Below are 21,015 nucleotides of genomic sequence, written 5' to 3'. Positions count from 1 at the left end.
CTATGATCTACCACCAGATCTGTCAGAGGGCAGGTTTTAGTCCTGTAGGACTTCACCTCAAGAATAGCTTATTTCTTCTCCAATGTAGAGGTCCTACCTTCTTCAATGTGTGTTTTCACAAGTATTTGAAAAAATGGGTTTGGGATACATTCAGTTGTCGTGTGTATGACTTTCAGCAATACCACATGTGGGTTTCCAATCTCTTGGAAGATATAAAGTAGTAATATCAAGTGACACAACAAGTTGGAATTATGAAGAAGTTCAGATGACTGATGACAAGCAAATATGATTTTTTTTTAAGTTTGTTAATTTAAAACTCCTATGCAATATTTTTATTTTAAATTAATATAATTACATAAGCATTTGAGACTAAGATATGAAATAACCAACAACAACAAAAAACTGTAATCTCTAAGAGTAATGAAATGTAACAAAAACTTTTTAATATAAAAAATTTTTAATAAGCTTTTAAATTTCCAAGGTCAAACCATTATCAAGTTAAAAACAAAGAAATGACTTTGATGTTGAAATTTGAAACACTTTCCTATTTTTCAAAATCTAAAGGCTGATAACTTCCAATCCTAAGTGAATGCTATGATGTGGAGAATGAGACCCAACCAGGTCCTTTTATGAGCTCATCTTCCTAGGTTTACTTCCTGTGAAAGGCTTGCCTCAGGATTTACAGCTCCATGGTGTGGCCCCAGGCCCAACAGGGCTTCGCTTATGTGTGTGCTCTCCCCATTCTGACTTTGCTGTCTTACTGGCACTCTAGGCAGAATACCTCAAAAGCCAAAGGAGAGGACACGGGCACGGCGCCGCATCTTATGACACCCCTATGATGAGGCATCTTAAGAAAATTAATGCACTCGTTAGTGATGTAAGACCGGCACCAGCAAGCTGCCATCTCTGCCCTTCTCTTTTTCTTGTCCACTTTCTTAGCCTTGGTCAGGGGACTGACCAAGTTGCGCTCTTTTCTGTTGATTTTGTGTTGGAATGTGTAGAATGCTGTGGAAATTTGTCAGAGGATATACTTTTGCACACACCTGTCTTTTCCTGCATGAAGCTTTCCCTCTGGAACACGTCACTTGGAATAGGAAGATAGATTTGACTTGCGTTGCTGACAATGATCAAATTAAAAGATGAAATGAAAACAAATGGAGAATCTCATCTCCAACCACACAAAGGAAACATCTGCTGATTACCATTGTAAATGTTTAGTATATTTAAGACTAGTATTTCACAATCTCCAGGTTTGGACATACTATACATCAACAGAATAGACTACTTAAAACGTTTCACTCACAACTCTTTTGCCCTGTTTTACAATCTTACTAGTAAGAAATTTCCTAATTCTTGGGCCTGTTCTTCAGTCTTCAGGAACACCAATTCCCTGATAAGGAGCTGAACAGTTGGATGTTAGACCTTTCAATTCCATTAAACCTTGAAAGAATAATTGATTTGAATCCACTTTCCTAACTGCATCCATATAAGCCAATATCTGAGCCTGATGGGATTATAAACACTGGTGTTGTATTTGCTGATACATAGCATTTCATGGTTGCCTCTCAAGCTCCCGTGATTAACAGGAAAAAGAAAGCTTTACCCTTCCAAAATGCCACATGTATGTGGTTTTACTGCACTTACTGCCTAGTCCAATACCAAGAATTTACTATATTTACTACCTTGTCCAAGAATTCCTGGAGTCCTGAATCTGATGTGTGTCCGTATCTTTCAGAAGGTAGTCGTTCTTCGGAAGGTCCAGTCCAAAATGAAGGCCTTTTTGTGCTGAACCCAGATTCGCATTAGTTGTTGTAGAGGCCTTTGCTTGGGGGCCTTTCTGTGGAAAAGGGAGGCATAACTTTTCTTTTTTAATCAAAAAGTTAAAATTTAAGTTTACTTGAAATTCACAGAAGAAACTGAAGTGAGACCAGGGGACTTGCTGCTCTTCACATAAATATTTCTTCAGAAATGAGAGATTTCTTAAAGATAGAAAGAGGAATTTAGCATACTTCTAAAAGACGCGGATTTTGCTGTCATCTGAGTTTTGCAACTTTTCTTCCTCAGTCTGACTCTGCACATCTAGTTTACTTTGCTCGTCTTTGTTTTACAGCTGTTGGGATCAACCCTAGTCTTCCGGGTTTCGGTATCCCTTAGAAAAAGTTTCCTTTTGGTCCAGACACCAGATCACTACCTCTGACTTTCTTTAGAAGGCTTTTCATTTCTTTATTGTGAGAATGAATTTTTTTTCCAGAGACAAGCCATTGAAGCATTTATATTTACATTTCGTTTTCCTGTTATGTTGTGTTTCCGCTTCCTCCTTTGTGTGTCTGTCTCAGCCTGCCTGCATCGTGCAGTACTGTCTGCATGCTGATGTTTTCTCTGCATTTCCACTCTAGATTGATTCCAAATAAATGACTCCCAGCATTGCGAATGCATTTTCTCTGACGTGGCAGATTTCACTGTTCTTAGCACTTGAGTGGTCTCATTTTGTGTCTGTTCTGCTGGATATGTAAAGTTGTGGGGAAATGAAGTAGAGTGATGAAGCATGAAGGGTACTGATTTTAAATGTCTACAGAATGAAATATCTGGGTGACTGGATTCTAGTGTGCTCACTTTGAATGAGTGGATCTTTCATCCCACCAGTAACAAAAATTCTAGGTTTCCCGGAGAGTTAGATATTGCCCTTTTAGTTTGCTAACATGTAGAGAGAGCTCATTTTTCATTCTTCCTAGAGTGAAACTTCTAAGGGGAGTTCTACCTCTGGACCAAACCCTAGAGTGCGCTTAAAAAAGGCATCAGTCTATTTTTCAGTCAGAAAATGTTTCTATCACTTTCAGTTTATTCTGTTGAATTTTCTTATAAATAAAACATCTTCTTTAGCTATTTTACCTAACATAATGACTGTCTCTTCCTTTTATTGAATCAACTCATATTTATTGAGCAACTATTAGTGCCTGGAGTTATACTTATTTTTTAAATTTAAGTAATTTAGTCCTTTGCATAGTCTTACTTTTTTTTAAGTTTTATAAATATTTATTTGAGTCAAACAGAGGATATGCTTTGGAAGCAAGATCTCAACAGACTGAGATCGCATAGCACTACTTTTACGTATCCTATAGGTATATTGAATCTTATTTTTTTCCTGATTCTAAAGTATCTCACTTCCTTCTTTCTTCTAGCCTGAAATAATATGGAAACCCTTAACTCCCAAACTCTGTTCTTTTTTCACTCAGAAGCTATGCCATTCTTTTGCCAAGTTTAAAAAGCTAAAATGAGACAGCCAAAGTACTCTTTTAAAATAACAAGAAATTCTCCTAATTTAACAGATTCCCAGCTTGTCACTCTTCTGGAGAATCTACAAGTCCTCTCGGAACCCCTTCCAATAGACCTAAATGCTTCTAGTTTTGCTGGATAGGAGGGTCAACATGCTCCAAATCATATACTCATACATCAGATCACTTCTCTGGATTTAACTTAAAGCCTTTTCCACATTTTTATTTTGTATTAAAAAGATGTGATTGTCTTTCATACCTCTGGATAATATAAAAGTGAACAAGTCAAATACTGTATCACTGAATCTTATTCTTGATTGTCTGTTGTCCCAACATAATTATTAATAGTGCCCCTTTTACTATTAAAAGTATCCTAGATTGGATAATAAACTATATGATCACTTTATGTATAACACATATTCTTTTGCATTTAGATTTCTTCCATTCCTCCGTCTTCAAATTAATGTACGTTCAAGAATAATTTGGATTTTTGCATTTGCTATTAGGTTAAATACCGAGAAAATTTTGACAAAGAAAAGGGCAAGGCACCAAAATACAACCCGAAAGACAGCCAGCTCTACAAAGTCATGAAAGATGCTAATAATCTCGCAAGTGAGGTATGTTCTTTTTAATTGTGGTAAACTATATACCATAAAATTTAACTGTTCTTAAGTATATAATTCAGTAGCATTAAATTATACTCACAATTTTGTCCAAGTACCACCATGATTTCCAAACCTTTTTCATCACCCCAAGTAGAAACTCTGTATTAAACAAATAACTCTCCATTCCCTCCACAACCCAGAGCCTAATTACCTCTAATGTACTTTCTGTCCCTATGAATTTTCCTATTAGAGTTTTCATATAAGTGGAATCATACATTTGTCCTGTTTTTTTGTCTGGCTTATTTTACCTCACATCATGTTTTCAAGGTTCATCCAAGTTGTAGTATGTATCAGAACTTCATTCCTTTTCATGACTGAATAATATTCCATATTATATATAAACCACCTTTTGTTTATCCATTCGTCTGCTGAAAGACACTTGAGTTGTTTCCACTTTTTGTCTCCACGGATAAGGAATAACTGGTTTTCCATCACCATCTCCAGCCCTCGTTTCAGGATGGCTCTTACTATGGCTTTCATTAGTTCTATTTCCCATTTCCTACTTATGTGACTTCCCTTTTCCCCCTTCACGTGCAGGTTAAATATAAGGCTGATCTGAAGAAACTTCACAAACCCGTGACTGACATGAAAGAATCTCTAATAATGAATCATGTCCTGAACACAAGCCAACTCGCCAGCTCTGTAAGCTCAGGCCTTTGCTCCAAAAACAGCGTGTCTGCCCATTTGCAACTAAATTCCTTCTCTGAGCTCACGTGCAACTCCTCTGCTACTGAGACACTAGATTTCTTCTCTTGTTTGAGTGCATTCTTGCAAATTACAACATTAACCTACCACTTCTCCAGACTGTAACACCTCTCAGAGGATAAAAATGCTTCTGTTTTTACAATACTTAAATTTTTTCTTTTTTTCTTTAACAAATCCCTTTCCTTCTTCTAAGGACATGGAATTCCCACTGGGAGTAGGTTCTTTCACTTTTCACTTTTCACTCTTAAAACCTGCTTTGAATAAGCCACATAACCTAGATGTTTCCAGCCTGTGTTAACTGACCGTGCCGAATGTGGAGCTTCATACTTTTAAAGTTATTCTTGACCCCCTATTTAGTGTTTGTTCATTTTAATTTGGTCTTGCTGCTGTTGCTGTGTACATGTCTAATCTAAAGAGGAAAAGTAGGAATGCCAAGCAGCTCTGCCGTCAGCGTGCCCTTTCTGCCACCCTCCCCACAGTACCAATACAAGAAGAACTATGAGAAGAGTAAAGGCCACTACCACACAATCCCCGATAACCTGGAGCAGCTTCATCTAAAAGAGGCCACAGAATTACAGAGCATAGTAAGTTGATCAACACGGACCTTTTTCCTGATGCACATGTGTCTGCGATGTCAAAAACCTTCATGTACTCCCCCCAGGATCATAATTGTAGTTTTAGTAACCATTGTTTGAGGAAATGCCCAAAGTTATAAGGGGCTATGAATTTATTAACATTTGGAAACAACTGTTTATGCTATAAATGATTACGGCATTGACATATACTGAGAAACAGTGCACACGCATGCAGGACGTGTGACGGGTTCCTGACAGGGACTGGAAGCCTCACGATGACATTGCAAGGGGACAAACCCTTTACTGTGACTCCTGGGGACCCCCATGAGTCTGCACCGTGGGTTAGGAAACATCGCAATGGGTAACAGGGCCACTTAGGAAGATTTGAAGCAGAGAAGTGATATGATCAGATCTACCTTTGGAGTAGTCTCCGGGTATTTCAGAAACTGCAAAATTGGTAAAATAATTAAGGTGCTTGCTATCACATGACCCTCCTGTATCACAAATTCAGGATTATTTAGGTCCCTTTGGGCATTAACCAAGAGGGCTGAAATCCTGGGACTGTCCTCCTATCATCTGTTGAGCAGTGCCTGCCCCCAGGCCTCTGTACTGATGTGTCGATACAAAAAAAGCAGCGGTGCTGAGTGCTGCCATTAAGATGCTGCACAAACCAGGGCCTCTGCCTCTTTATCTGATGAAGCTGAGGAGACTGTGTTTGTACAATACTGTTGGCGGTTTTAGAGAAGGTCAGGTTTCTTAGTAAGTCAGTCAACACGTAAACTCATTTTCATTTTTATACCAGTTTATGTTGGTTGCATTAAATATATGACTGGTTATGACCCAGAAAGAGTTATTGACATAAATAAAGTTACATGCATTATCTAGTAAATCAAGATCTCAGGTCTCTGATAGCGATTCTTATGAAAGAAAAGCTGGAGATTTTTCTCAGCAATATTAGCTAATGTTATGGTTAAAATGTTCCCATCTACACATATAAATCTTGGCCAAACTTATCGGTGGGCAGTTTTTCCCATGCATTTCCTAGCCTCAACATTTCACTTTGTTGATCTTTCTACAGTGATTCTTTCTTCTCCTTGGATTGAATACAAATCCTGATTATGCCTCGCACATAGCAGTGGCGTTTTTCCCCCCAGGCAGCAACAAAAAGGTTCTGGGTCTGAAACACATGGGGAAACTCTTTTAAGTGGCAGAGATGACACCCAGTTGGATATAATGTGTCAATTAAAAAAAACAAAAACTATCTTTAAACTGGTCTCTGTCTATGAATTGACCAGAGGAGAGATTCTCTAATAAGGCTTTTCATCACCAGGTGAAGTACAAAGAAAAGTATGAAAAGGAACGAGGAAAACCCATGTTGGACTTTGAAACACCAACGTACATCACTGCCAAGGAGTCTCAGCAGATGCAAAGTGAGGTAAGTTCTACAAAAACACACCACACAACAAATGCACCATCGACCTCATGAAAACAGACTCTGCCCGCAAATGTATCCAGCCTGTTATCCACAAATAGTAGATGGTGGGACTTTTTAACATGTGATCACTAAAATCATTTCCATCTCAGAAATCCTATGGTTCAGTTATCAAAAACGTTCTAAATAGTAAACACTCACCATATATGTTCTATTTCAACCATCATTTTCATAGAATTAGAACATAGCAAACTACTCCTGACACTGAAATAAATTATATTGAATGTCATATGAATTTTTCTTTGATGAATGAAAAGCCCCCTCTGCACAGACCCACCCACCATGGGCTTTGGACTGCTCTTCTCTTAATAGAAAGCCCCAAGCCAAACAAAAGGAGATTAGTGATCAAAATGTTTATCAAAACATTGAAAGTCAAGATGCCATATCTCCTATTTTAGAAATGTAAGCAGAGTCATTTAAAAATAATTTTGTCTACTTTATCTATTCAGTGAGTTAAGATAATAGGTCATGATTATGAAAAGGGCCAAGTTTGCATTTGGTGCCCTCAGGCTCTCCTTCTTCTAGGTTGTTTTTTTGTTTGTTTGTTTTTTCTCTTATGTCACTTACTTCTAATTCAGAAGTAGAATCTTTTGTTGCCTTAAGAAAAATATCAGGAGAGATGACAGTGAATTTAGAATCTTGATGGCACATTGGTCTTTCCTCTTAGAGAGCCAGCCTGTCACAGTGTTAGACAGATAAACGCAGGGTCCATCAAAAGCTTCTCAACCTCTGCATTTCCTTGGGGCCATTTGCTCTAGACAAAATATTTCCAGAACAATCAGACGTGTTTCAAATGTGTGACCATTAGTAGAACTGTGATCAAGTTAAGAAGACATACATAGAAAGAAAATGTAATATTTTTTCTACCTAGGATTGAGCAATAAATTGTAATAAAGGTTCTTTGTTAACCTGTCTTTCCTTCCTATTCACATTAGAAAGAATATAAGAAAGAATATGAAGAGTCCATCAAAGGCAGAAACCTGACTGGCCTGGAGGTCACACCAGCTTTATTGCATGTCAAATATGCAACCAAAATAGCCAGCGAGGTAGTACCTAGTTGGTCTTTCCCTCTTGATCCAAATAATTGCACTAATGCCACTCATCAATGTGTTTGTTCTACCATTTTTCACCACCACCTAACTTTGTGGGTTTTAAGTTGGGTTCACATTTGGTACTACCACCTAATATATTACCTGTGTTTATTATTGTAATTTTTTAATCGAATACCTAATAAAATGCTCTTACCTTACCATTCTATTAATTTCTAGTTTTTCATTGGGTGTTTAATATTAATTGATGAAGGTTATACCCTGCCTCATTTATTCAGATCTTTCTTTACTAAAACTGTAACTGTTCAAAATTGGAATTTTTTATTTTTTTTATCTTGTGGTTTCTTGGCTCTTTACCTGAGAGGAACAATCCAGGCTTTCTTGTCAGCATTGTTGCTTTTATTTTGTGATATAGAAAGAGTACAGAAAAGATCTAGAGGAAAGCATCCGTGGGAAGGGACTCAGTGAAATGGAAGATACACCCGACATGCTAAGAGCAAAGAACGCCACTCAAATCCTCAACGAGGTGGGCCCACAGCCGAGTGCATGCACTGAGTTAACACAGCGTCCTCTCCTTTCTAGCCAGGTTACACACACACACACACACACACACACACACACTCTCTCACACACACACATACCACACGGAATAAAGAGAGTTTTAGATTTTCAAATTCCATATCCAAAATGATTATTACCATTAAATAAAAAATATCTTAATTTCTAATAAGTTGATAGTATAACAGCCTGTATCTCTCACTATGTGTAGCTATCACTGTCATAACCTGTTATCTAATATTATTTGATTTAACCTTGATCCAATTGGTGTGCTTGTTTAAATAAACACACCACACTGGAGTGGTATGCACCTAAGTTTAATCCTAGTTATGTACCAAACCAGATTTAAAATTCGCTTTATAGTTTAATTTTCTAAATAGAGGATTCTAAACTGGTCCAAAGGAGGCCTTACGTTGAGTCACGTTTCCTAAAATGGGCTTCAGTGGTTACCACTCCATCCTGTCATAGGGAACAGTGAAGGTGAACACTTGCAATTAAGGTGGCCTGTTACATGGCTTTATATTCAGTCTGTACATTTATTACCTCATCGTGGAAGTTAGCTAACTTTCTTTTAATGCTACTATAGAAAGAATATAAGAAAGACCTCGAGCTGGAAGTCAAAGGAAGAGGCCTGAATGCCATGGCCAATGAAACCCCCGACTTTGTCAGGGCCAGAAATGCTACTGATATTGCCAGTCAGGTCAGTGTTACTACGTCATATCAATCTTTCAGAAAAGTACCTGTGATTGCAGTGACATGATGTTGTCCTATTATCTTACTTGTTGGTCAATGAGAATCAAATGCGTTTGTGGCATTCGTAAGCATCTGCCTGGTGGAATCCATTCTAACAAAAAGATCAGGGACCCTTTGCCAGGCCTGCTTCCATCGGCCTTTCTGAGCCTATAGCCACAGAGATGTTCAGAACAAAGGGCAGAAGTTGGGGAACCAAATACCTGCCTGGACCTGGGACCGACTCCGACATCCCAGGCCTTGTTTCTTAGTGAACACACTTCTCACTTGGCACCAAGAATTCCTTGCTTAGCATATTTTGGGAGTTCTTTCTTTCCCTCCTTGCAAGGCCTAAGTTTAAAACACAATTTTTAGGCATCCTACATTGTCTAATACTAATTGGTAAGGGTCTTTTGCTTATTTGTCCTGCTCCCAGCTCTTATGTTGGTAAGCAATCCATGCCTTACTATCTGTTTATTATCTCTCTCCTTTCCCTTTATCTCTCCCCTCTACCCTCTTCTGCACCCAGGCTCAACTAGAGAGTAAGTTTTTAACTGCTAGGAATCAACCTTTTTTTCTGAATCTTACTCTTTAGTATAAAGCTATAAACACAATAGGAAAAAATGTCTGTTAAATGGCAAATGAATGAATCTTTTTGGAAAAGAAATATTGATCACCTCTTAATCAAACTAAACCAACAAATATTGTGCACATTAGAAACATTTATCTAATTGTTGCGTGTCCTTTTGCAGATTAAGTATAAGCAATCAGCAGAAATGGAAAAAGCCAATTTCACTTCTGTGGTTGATACTCCAGAGATCATTCATGCCCAGCAAGTCAAGAACCTTTCAAGCCAGGTAAGGGCATTCATCACAGTATCACTCACTGACCGAAATCGTGAAGAACAAAACTCTTTCCACTAATACCTAAGTTGGTGCTTTCAAATTACAAGTTTGCCCAATGAAAAAGAAGAGATTCATCTATGATGCAAGTTTGAGTCAAAGTTGAGAATTCTGCATCAGAATTAAAATAGATTTTATGAGAGAGTTTTAAGGTACTGAAGAACTGTTACATGGTACCACCCATAATGAATGAATCAATATCCTAACACGTAAAGCCTCTTATAATGTGGATATAACATTTGTGTTAAAAAAAAAATGGTGTTCAGTCTAGAAGAAACAAAGTAGACAGTCCACATTTGGATTATTAATTTTTTTAACGAGATTGAGATTATGCCATCAACACCAACCACACAATCTAACCGATCCCTCCCATGGTAAATAACAAACTCTCCATTGTCTCAGAAACAGGGAGATGAAGAAGTGTAGGCTGTCATTCATACACCAGGATATGCCCTCATTTGTTTTAATCTTCAATGATATCAGGAATCTGTAATTTATTTGAGTAGACCCAAGTTAGAATTTGTGCTTGCCGTCTGATCAGAGAGTTCTAAAGCAGTAGATAAGCACCTGGAAGAGTAGATTTTCCTGGCCCCACCCTGGAATTTTGAAGCTAGTGGGTCTGATGTAGGCCCTGGAAATCTGTTTTATTTCTTTTTGGTTTGTTTTTCATCTTCACAGATGATCTCTTAATGACAGTCAGGTTGGAGGAATCATGAATTTAAGCCCTTTATGAGCAACGTATAGTTTTATATCATAAAGTTAGACATGAAAAATATAGTTATCACCAGAGAGTGGCTCAATTAGGAAGCAGATACATTCAAATGTGAGAAATGAACCTTTTATTTGGGGGATGACATGTGGGGAAGAATTTTGTTACCAAAATCATATGAGCCCCAGGGTACCATGTTGTTGGGGGAGCCAGGAAGGCCAACAACGTTTCTGGGGCTGTGGGAGGCTCATCAGTCAAATAACCTTCTGCCTTTTGACCTTGTTAATCTTTAAAGAAAACCTCAGTACGCAGACCTTTTCAGGGAAGGATTAATTCACTTATTCTGCTCTCCTAGACCTCTCCTGGGCTAGTTCCCCAAGGCCTAAAATATGGCCAGGCAGGTTACTTCCTTCCCAGTTCAGAGCAGTATTTTCTGGAGTGAGGGAAAGGTGCTTGTACTTTCCACAAAATTGCTTCTTGGTTTCCACTGGCGAGCTTTTATTTTATGACTTCTAAACCTCACACTTGGAGGTGAAGGCAAGTAGTGTGAGCTGACCCACAAATGCACGATCATATTCTGAATACTTCTTCATGCCAGGAAGTCTGGGACGCCCGCCTCTCAGGATAACTCCAAGTTCCATGTGCAAACTGATCGCCCCTCTTCGTGAATAACACAAAGTCTACACACCAGTTAAAACAGCTTTTGCTTAACCTTTGAAAAAAAAAATTTTTTTTTTTAAAGAAAAGGAGGACTGGTTCTATTCTTTCTCAAAACAATGAGAACTCTTTGCCTTATATTTACATAACTAAGAAGTCACTCAGTTGACTCACTCCCCCTCTCCAAGGAAATCCAGAAATCTTTGCTTTAACTAGCTTCCTTTAGACAAACAAAATCCAAGCTGAAATCTCTTATTGGTTGAAACTGATTCTTGTTTGTTGTCTTTGAGTAGATTAAATTTTTCAACACTTGTAAATGTAATTTGTATATAATATAATTTAGATAGATAAAGAGTTATAGAATCATTTTATCCCATTACAAAAGTGGCTAGACTCTTTCCTCAGCCCTCCATCCTACACACTCAAACTTCCTCTAAAAGTGGCAGAAACTAGAACTAAATACACATAAGCTAAAGAGAAAAGTGGAAGGACCTGGTGACAAGCAATATAAGAAAAATCAGGCCCTAAGGCAAAGTGTTTCACTTTTTAAAACTGGAAATGGTTAGTTTAGTCGGTGATTAGTTTAGTCGCGGGGGATTGATTGCATAGGTGTCTGGGAGAAAAAGCACCCACTGTGGGAGTTTCTGCAACCAAAGTCTGGGCAGGGTTTGGAAAGCCCAAGAAAAGTGATGGCTGGCTCAGAGCTGTCTTTGGCCAGTTGGTTGGTCAGTTACTTTGATCATGGTGGTGGCCCCAGGTCAATTTATTAGTAGTAGAGCCACCAACCCTGCCAGGCCAGTTTCTGCAATGTCAGAGCTGTGTCCGAGAAAAGCCTGCTGCGTCTGCAGCGTGCTCTTTCCTGTCGTCAACAGGCCCGACCACACCAGCTCATGACTGAGCAAACATGTCCTTATCACCAGCTAAGGTGACTTTTGGGAGGCCTTGTTGACGACTCTTAACCCTCTTACTTCTCTCCAACTGCCTATTACATAGTCTGGCTCCATCTGCTACTGAACTCAGGTTCGGTGCCGCTGGCTGCCTGAAGAGTCCAAAACACTAGAGTGACAAGGGTTGGTGAGGAGAAAAGCGTCTTTTATTCTAGATGCCAGCAGCTAGGGAAGATGGCAGACTCATGCATAAAAAAACAAAACCTTCCCAGAGCCAAAATGATTAAGAGGTTTTATAGGCAGGTAATTGGGAAAGAACAAAGGAGACAGACCTGAGGGCGAATAGCTGAGAAGTCATCTCCCAGGGTCTTCTGAGGCCTCAGGTCTGTGTTAGTGTCATCTTACATCTCATTGTCCGTAGCTATCTGCGGAAAAACTGCTAGGAGTTGTGAGAAAGCTAGGGAGTTGTGATCTTGGGTCCTGACATCTGTCTGGGTGCCTGAGGATGAAAGAAGCTGCCCTTTTCAGGTTAGGATGTTTGTTCATTAACAGGGTATGGGTAGCCTTGAAAAAGAGAGCAGAGTTCTTCAGTTAATCAGTGGGAGGAGAAACAAAGAGGACACACCTGAATATCAGGATGGCGCAAACTGCAAACTAGCTAAATTTAATTACATTATTAATCTACCAGATTTCACCCTTACACATCCAGTTCACTGTAGGTGGCCTCATCTCCCTCCCTGCCAGGACACTTGCTGGCTGTCACCTCCCTCTTGTGGAACAGCCAACAAATGCCTCCCTCTGCCAGCTTTGCAGTGAAAGTGGATCTTATTAAATACCTGGGCTCAGTTCTCTTCGGGCCCAGACATTGGTACTCACTCACCAAGAGTGAGTGTACAACTCCCTAACATCCTTCAACAGGCAAGAAAATACAAAGGACTTTCCCTCTGCTGAGCAGAAAGGGCTATTTTAGGTGGCATTGGTTCATATCCCTGTAGTGTTCTCCATCCTGATTTTTGGAATCTATTCTCAGAAAAAGTACAAGGAAGATGCAGAGAAGAGCATGTCATATTACGAAACAGTTTTGGACACCCCAGAAATGCAGAGAGTTCGGGAGAACCAAAAGAACTTCAGTCTTGTAAGTTTGTGTTGAATCAACGACACAGCCCACTGATACCTGGGACGAGGCAGGGTGGGGAGGCTTTGGTACCCCACCTGCAGTGGGGACGTGGAGCAGTCCCCCACATCTCCCAGCCTCCAGTCTCACCTCATATTTCAATCCCAAACCACAGCATGAAAAATCCTCTGTCACTTTGTTGGTGGCTTCCTGTCCCTGAATATGAACTATCAGCATTTTCCATGAGTGGCAACTCTATCTTTTTCAAAGTTCATTCTAGGCGAGGGATACATTTTTTAAAAACCTAATTTAACACATGACAAGTTTTAGGGTTTTTAAAAATTAGTTTGTCCACAAAAGTCTTATTAAAGAATTTCTCTTTGGCTGTCACACCGTGATTACTGTGAAATAGACAATTTTTAAAACATAGGATTTTAACCTCCTTCACACTGTCTAGAATTAAAAATAAATAAAACAATGTTGAAATCTTAACAAGATGTTTACTCTTTCTTCATAGCTCCAATACCAGTGTGACCTTAAAAACAGTAAAGGAAAAATTACAGTTGTTCAAGACACGCCAGAAATACTGCGTGTTAAAGAAAATCAAAAGAATTTCAGCTCGGTATATTTATTATTTATTTTCCATTTAATGCTAACCTAATAATTCCATTCTCCTCTTTAAAAATATACTAGCCTCACGTTGATTCAGACAATTAACATCTAACCTCTCCAGTTAATATTAGCCATTATTTGTTAAAATTCCCCATACTTTGCTCTAAAATAGTCACTCCAGAGACCATTTGAATAGCAACTTAAATCTGCTAACAAAGTAACTTTTCTTTCTTTACAATTTTTAAATCCCAGAGCAGTAACATATGTTGTCTTGCTCCAGGAAGATGGATTTCTTTTTGACATTATGATTTCTTTTATTATCCCTCCCCAAAACAACTGACTTCATATTTCTTCAATGGATTTTGTGTTTTGTATAAGTGTGGTCTTTTTAAATCAACATTTTTTGTTTTGTTTTTTTCTCGTTCCGTATTAATACAGTATGAAAATCTTAAAAGAAATCTCAAAATCTGGAAAGTGACCCATGTTGTATGTTTGAGTTATGGAGGCTGACGTGGAAGACGTCACATACTCTAGCACTTGCCTAAGAACATTCTCTAGTGTCCTGTTTTCACAGAAGCCATGTTTCCTAGTCTTTCTCCAGGAATTGCTGGGTTTTTCTTTCTTCTTTGTAACACTGTTCTGATTCTGAATGTCCAGGTTTTATACAAAGAGGACCTCTCACCAGGAACAGCAATTGGAAAGACACCAGAGATGATGAGAGTGAAGCAAACACAGGACCACATTAGCTCGGTAAAGACGCCCTCCGTGGACTCATTTTCAATATTTTATATCTCCTTTTGATATTTCACCTGTTCTCTGGGCTGCCCTCAAAACATTTGTCATTGGAAGCAGCTTAAGTTGCTAAAATTGTTGTCTGTGTTTAGGGCCTTCACGTAGTGCAGTGCTGTGGCGGTTTTCAAGAGGGGAGGTTAGACAGAGAAAATGGAGAGGCCTGTGTCAGAGCAAACCAAACCTGCATGGTGGTTAAAGTAGCGAAAAAAACCCCAACACATTTTATTAGGGACTATTGCAATATAGGAGAAAAGAGATCTCAGTATAGAACTAGACTCAATTTCAAATACAACAAGGAAAAGTGAGAACTTATGGCAGGGGATGGGAGTTGGGGTGAATGGGGAGAGAATCAGTGGATAGAAAAGTACTCAGAGGAAACATCAAGCGTAAGGAGGCATGTGGCTAAACCCACTTCACGGGATTCTTGCTGGAGAAAGGGTGATCTGATCAGACTTCACTTGGGGGATGGTTGGGGATAAGGAATTTGGTCAGATATCGAGGGTGATGAGATATAGAGGGTGGAGCATTCTGGTTAAACTGACTTAACAGGACTCTTGCTAAAACTGGGCAATGCAAAGATGGACAGTCAAGTCCAAAACTCGAGGCCTAGTAGGGAGGAGGATTCAGAGGAGCCTGACTAAGGTTTGATCAAGGCGAGACTCAGGCACCAAAAGTAGAATGCATATGTTAGAGTCAAAGAATCAGCCTTCCTGGATATATGTATGTCAATGTATCTCTCCTTGTCCAATGAGCTGTTGGGTATAAAAACATCAGAGGACACAGGAAAGACAGCGGCTGCAACTGAAGTATGGACCCCTGCCCTCAAAGAGACAAGAGAGAGACCAAATGTGTTTGTTCTTGGCATTGTTCTCCTCTCACCCAATATCAGAATGTGGCCCCATTCAAACTAAGTATACAGCTTGTGAGATTTCATTGTGATTTCAAAAATTGTGGGACTACTAATGAAACACATGTACATGTTCCCCTTTTTATATCTGCAGGTGAAGTATAAGGAAGCAATTGGACAAGGAACCCCCATCCCTGACCTGCCGGAAGTAAAACGTGTCAAGGAGACGCAGAAGCACATTAGCTCGGTAGTAGCTCATATGCTCAGCATGCATTTGTGCAACCAACCCCCTCCCAATTGCTACCTAGCTCCAGGATCTCACCCCTTGTTCCCTCTACTCAGGGCTTCCCATGCCCTGGGGATGGTGTGAACCTTCCCTCAGTCCTGAGAAGGGCACTGCAGTTTGCAAAAGTATGTAAGATACCTCTGTCTTCACAAAATCAAGGCTTCTTGATGAATTGTCACACCTACAGTTCCTAACATAAAATATTCCAACAGCAGTAATTAGGTTATTGGGGTGGTCTCAAGTTAGTCAACAAAGCATATACCTATAAACATAGAAGTAATATAAAATACATTTTTATATACCCATATCCATATATCCATATATCTGTATCTATCTATCTATCTATCTATCTATCTATCTATCTATCTATCTATCTATCTATCATCTATCTATCTATCTATCATCTATCTTTCTATCTATCTATCTATCTATCTATCTATCTATCTATCTATCTATCTACCTACCATCTACCTATCTATCTGCATGTGTGTATATCTCAGGACATTCTTTACCATCCAGAAGACCCTAGGTAGACTTGTGATGTCTCTGCAGCCTCCTCCCCTCCCTTTCAAGATTTCTTGCCCTGTATTGTCCGCTCTTTCCTGGTAAATGCAGTGCATGTTTAAGGTGCTGGCTGGCATGTACCCACCAGGGTATATTATATATTAAGCTTCTAATAGGAATTTCAGGCACCTGTGCTCAGTGTGTGGTATGTGTATGTGTGTGTGGTGGAGAGGGTATGTGGGAGGTGTCCTCCATGCCTGAAATAATCAGGTTAAGTACACATTTCTCCTGATCCTGTGTCCAGCTAACCCACACTGGGTAGGGACCCCTTTCCCAGTATGTGTATGAGTAGTGCGCACACACACACACACACACACACACACACACACACACACACACACACACACACACACAGTTTCTCATTCGTAAGCAGATTCTAAGCAATTGCTAGCTACTAGCAAGAGACTGTGTGAAGTTTGGGAAATAGTTTGTGGCCAATAAAAGCTGAAGACCTTGTTCTTAGAGATTTTCCTGGTTCCTGAAGGCCTGAACTCATCATTTAATTTCCATTAGAAGGCACTTGTTATTGGTCTTGTATGTCATTCATATTATTTAACCTCATTCCCTTTTCACTCCCTGCCCACCCTCTGGCTTTCTGGTGATACAAACTTCATTTAGAGTTTTGTGTCCACTAATCCACGAAAACAGGCCCTCAGCTCCGTTGTCGCCTTTGATTTCAAGTTCCTGTCTTTCTCTGATTTTGTTGTGTTCTGCTCTTCACGATCAGTTCTGCTGCCTGGCTGGGTAAAGAAACACAAGTTTGTACAAAGACAGTAGATTTTTAATGATCCTTAAAAGTTTCCTAGCAAAACAAAGATGTCAACACTAGTTTGTCAGTGATTTCAGAAATTCATCTGTGACACAAATTCCTATGTTCCTCGTGGTGCTCCTACGCCAGGCTGTAGCACGCCATAGAATCTATCCACTTAAAAAGAGTACATTTATTCTTTTAGCCTAAAAATTCTTACCATTCAGAGGGAAAGAGCCTAGCGGTTCAGGAAGTTCTTCACTCTTCGTTAAAATGTACAGTCCTTTGATACTACCCCTAACAAATAGGGACATCCCCCAGTTAGAAAAACACCAATTGGTATGATCCATCAATCACCAGTAAAAATTTCAGGGAAAGATGCTCTTCTTCCTGAAAAAATAAACTATTTGTCTCCTCACATCAAGCATACTTACAGATGAAGTGCCAGCTGGGAATTTTCAGTAGAAAATACAGGACAAACAGAAAATTCTCAATAACTCTGAAGGAATAGAGTATCACGTGATTAGAAAAATTTAAACCAAGCAACCTATTTTACATACAACAGATTTATTGCGGACCTACTATGTTGAAGACACTAATACTAGATGTTATAAAATGGAGAGATTTTCCTCATTGTTGAATTCATTACTACTGTTTAATGCATTCTAGGAATGTGTTAAGTGTTTACTATAGAAAATTCATAATTTAGTGCTCAATTTTCAAAGTAGTAAAAATTACAACTTTTGAAGAGAATATAAATGTTCGTAGCATTGCTCTCCCTTCTTCCTTGAGTGTCATGTTTGAAAGCGAGATTGTTGTTAATGAGTTTCCACCAAATAACACACCTGTAGCTGTAATCCAAAGGATTTGTGGTCATTTTACCTTTTTGGGTATTTTAATTATCTCCTACAGGTCATGTACAAAGAAAACTTGGGAACAGGCATTCCAACCTCTGTCACTCCCGAGATTGAGAGGGTCAAACGCAATCAAGAGAACTTTAGCTCGGTATTTATAAATAATAAATAAGAAACTCCATTTCCCATTAAAAAAATTACCAGAATAACCAATCATCCTTTTTAAAAAAGTAACATCTTCATAACAATTCTGTGTGTGTCTCTGTGTGGGTGTGTGTGTTATTACCTGACCAAAACCATCTGGACTTATTTATATAAAGTGACTCACTTTTCTGATGGTACTTTAACACTTTCAGCAACTGACAAGTGTGAGTACTTAGATGTGAAATACTGTTAGTAAAATTAACACAAGATTCCTCATCATTTTACTCCTCTCCAATAACTCAATGCTTTCTATTCTACTTTTTCATTCTCAGGATTAGCATTGTAGAGTTCATTAAAATTGTGCAGTAAAAAGTAAAAGCACTATTTTTACTAAATATTATTCACTAAAAAACTGTCCCCTCACATACACCCCTACCTTTAAATTTCTCCCTTCCTTAATCTTTGCACTTGTTTTGAATGTCTTCTGGGTACTTTCTTGTATCTCACAGGTTTTGTACAAAGAAAATTTGGGGAAAGGAACCCCAACACCTATCACTCCAGAGATGGAGAGAGTCAAACGCAATCAAGAGAACTTTAGCTCGGTATTTCTTAGGGGACAAAAAATAAAATCCCTTAATTCCTATTTAAAATAATATTTAACACATTACAAATATCTGATTTTTCTTCCTATAAAATTACTAAATTTGTATAATGAAAATGATACCAAATATTACCTCAGTTTTCAACGCAAATCTAATTTAGTATTTAGTTCTGGTGTGAACTTTTAACTGTGTTTTCCCTAAAACATAGCTATTGATCACTTTCCTTAAACACCTGTAATATTCAGTGTCTCCTTCCTCAGACCCTCCTTGAATAGCAATAGGTATTTCTAACTGGTGTGGCACATGTCAAAAGTAGCATCTAACACCCCATCAAGAGGTCAACGTTGATTAGAATTTTATTGGTATTTATTCTAGTTCTGTTTGATGTGTTTGTTGTCTGTGTTTGCAGCTTTTCTTAAAAGAATGTGATTTTAAACATTTTCATTCAAAAGATAACATAGCAATTCATAGTAACTCAGAAATACAAATTTCCTTGACTCAGCTATTGTTGCATACCATGCAAGATATAATTGAGCTTTCCTTTGGAATAGTTTCAGGATCATTGAAAGCTAATATTTATTTAGCTTTAAATACTTATTTTTTGTATTACTCCAAGACCCCCCTTCCCTAATTTAGAGTTACCGACAACTCGTTATGGATATTAGTTTCAGTTCATTTGAATGCTATTTGATAAGGCCTAATCCTTCCTTGAGAGAAGGCCTATGTAAATAAGTGACTCCTGCCTGCAGCCTGGCAGCTGTGTCTGTATTAATGTCACTTACAGACAGACATCATACTGTGTGTGACTAAATGTCCAAAGGTGGTCTATAGTTGTTCTATTTCTTAAAAAGTTATTTAGGACTATTTTACATAATTATGAAAACAAAGAAAGATAATTTTAGAGATTATTTTAAAGGCTATGGTTACTTAAAAGATGGGTCCAGGCTGATTTGATTGTTGGTTTTGTGCACACAGATTTTGTACAAAGAGAATTTGAGCAAGGGGACCCCCCTACCTGTCACTCCTGAGATGGAGCGAGTCAAACGCAATCAAGAAAACTTTAGCTCGGTATCTGCCAGAAAGCTCTTTTAACTCCATATTAAAATGATAATAACTTTCTATAAAACCAAACTTCTCTCTATGAGTCCCTTTAAAATAATCAATTTAACAAACCCTTGTTTTAAAATCTCATCTACTGAATCCTGTATTCCAGATCTTTAACTGCCATTTGATTCTAATGTTTTATACTTTCTATAATAGTCCCTTAAAACTTTTAAATGGTTCCTTTCCTTCTTGTTTCACCTTTTATGTTACTATTGGGACTTTTGAAGTTAATTGATGTCCCCCAAAACCCCAAATACTGTAGCTCTTATTTATTTGGAACTGTTTTTATTTGATCTTTCTGGGTTAGCATTGCAAGAAAAGGCACAGGGTGGAGGCCACATGTAGAAATAGTGGCTCTTGCTTGGAACAGGGGTTCCCTTAACACAGATCCTATCTGGATGAACAGAAATAGTGGGGAAGAAAGCAGCTCAGTATTGGGACCCAAAGCAATTCCATCTTGGTACTTGTCCTAAACAAGCCATTCCATGAATAGAAATCCAGACCGTCTGATTTTTTCTTAAAATATACAAATCAGATTATAAGCTTATATTTAATGTTATTTTCTCTTGCGTTAATATTGTTGCTGAAAACCTCTATAATCCTTAAAGAGCTTGTGAAACTTCTAAGGATCTTAGATTCCGATCTAAAAATCTGAATCAGATGTAATCAAATGTCACTAGGAAAACTTAGCTGGATTTTTTTTTTGTGTGGGGGGGAGGAGTGGGGGGAAGTTTAACCCAAAATGTTTTTAAATTGTCTTAGTCTTAAAAAATTGTCTTTTTAACTTAAATATTTTCTTAAATTTTGATTCTTTCACATAATTAGATCAGTAACTTCCTTTGGTCCCACTGTCTTCAGTTTTCTCTGTTTTCCTTTGTTTTTGATTACTATTCACTAACAACCTTTCAATTTGCTAAATTTTCAATATAAATTAATACTACAATTGGAATGTTATATTTACTGTTTCCCCTTTGGGTTTATTATTATTATTATTATCCCTTCGTTTGGAAAGGTTTGCATTAATTTTCAAAATTATTTTTATTATTTTCTTCTATATAAGAGTAAGTATATTATTATTTACATCTATTTGAAATCTTAATAACCTTGATAATCCTGGACAATTTCTTTCCCTCTTTCCTTCCTTCCTT

At 38.2% G+C, this 21,015-nt stretch overlaps 1 protein-coding gene across 31 annotated transcripts in view; it reads left to right on the top strand.

Annotated features, from left to right (window-relative positions):
- Positions 1-21,015, top strand: part of NEB (nebulin) — a 182,740-nt gene that overhangs the window by 149,949 nt on the left and 11,776 nt on the right. For 9 of the 31 annotated variants that reach the window (XM_074336297.1, XM_019737446.2, XM_074336259.1 and 6 more), the window contains 15 exons: positions 3,779-3,889; positions 4,475-4,579; positions 5,122-5,226; positions 6,548-6,652; positions 7,645-7,755; positions 8,174-8,284; positions 8,903-9,016; positions 9,798-9,902; positions 13,231-13,335; positions 13,832-13,936; positions 14,584-14,676; positions 15,720-15,812; positions 18,076-18,168; positions 18,671-18,763; positions 19,739-19,831. In XM_074336297.1, the coding sequence (XP_074192398.1) occupies positions 3,779-3,889; positions 4,475-4,579; positions 5,122-5,226; positions 6,548-6,652; positions 7,645-7,755; positions 8,174-8,284; positions 8,903-9,016; positions 9,798-9,902; positions 13,231-13,335; positions 13,832-13,936; positions 14,584-14,676; positions 15,720-15,812; positions 18,076-18,168; positions 18,671-18,763; positions 19,739-19,831 (1,542 nt within the window). The remainder of the gene's footprint in view (positions 1-3,778; positions 3,890-4,474; positions 4,580-5,121; positions 5,227-6,547; positions 6,653-7,644; positions 7,756-8,173; positions 8,285-8,902; positions 9,017-9,797; positions 9,903-13,230; positions 13,336-13,831; positions 13,937-14,583; positions 14,677-15,719; positions 15,813-18,075; positions 18,169-18,670; positions 18,764-19,738; positions 19,832-21,015) is intronic. The other 22 variants (XM_074336250.1, XM_074336238.1, XM_074336211.1 and 19 more) reach the window with 6 other exon arrangements.

The sequence above is a fragment of the Rhinolophus sinicus genome, linkage group LG01 (genome assembly GCF_036562045.2).
Source record: "Rhinolophus sinicus isolate RSC01 linkage group LG01, ASM3656204v1, whole genome shotgun sequence".
NCBI classification, from domain to species: domain Eukaryota; kingdom Metazoa; phylum Chordata; class Mammalia; order Chiroptera; family Rhinolophidae; genus Rhinolophus; species Rhinolophus sinicus.
The sequence above is the reverse complement of the archived record's forward strand: the minus strand, read 5'-3'. Positions and strand labels throughout refer to the sequence as shown.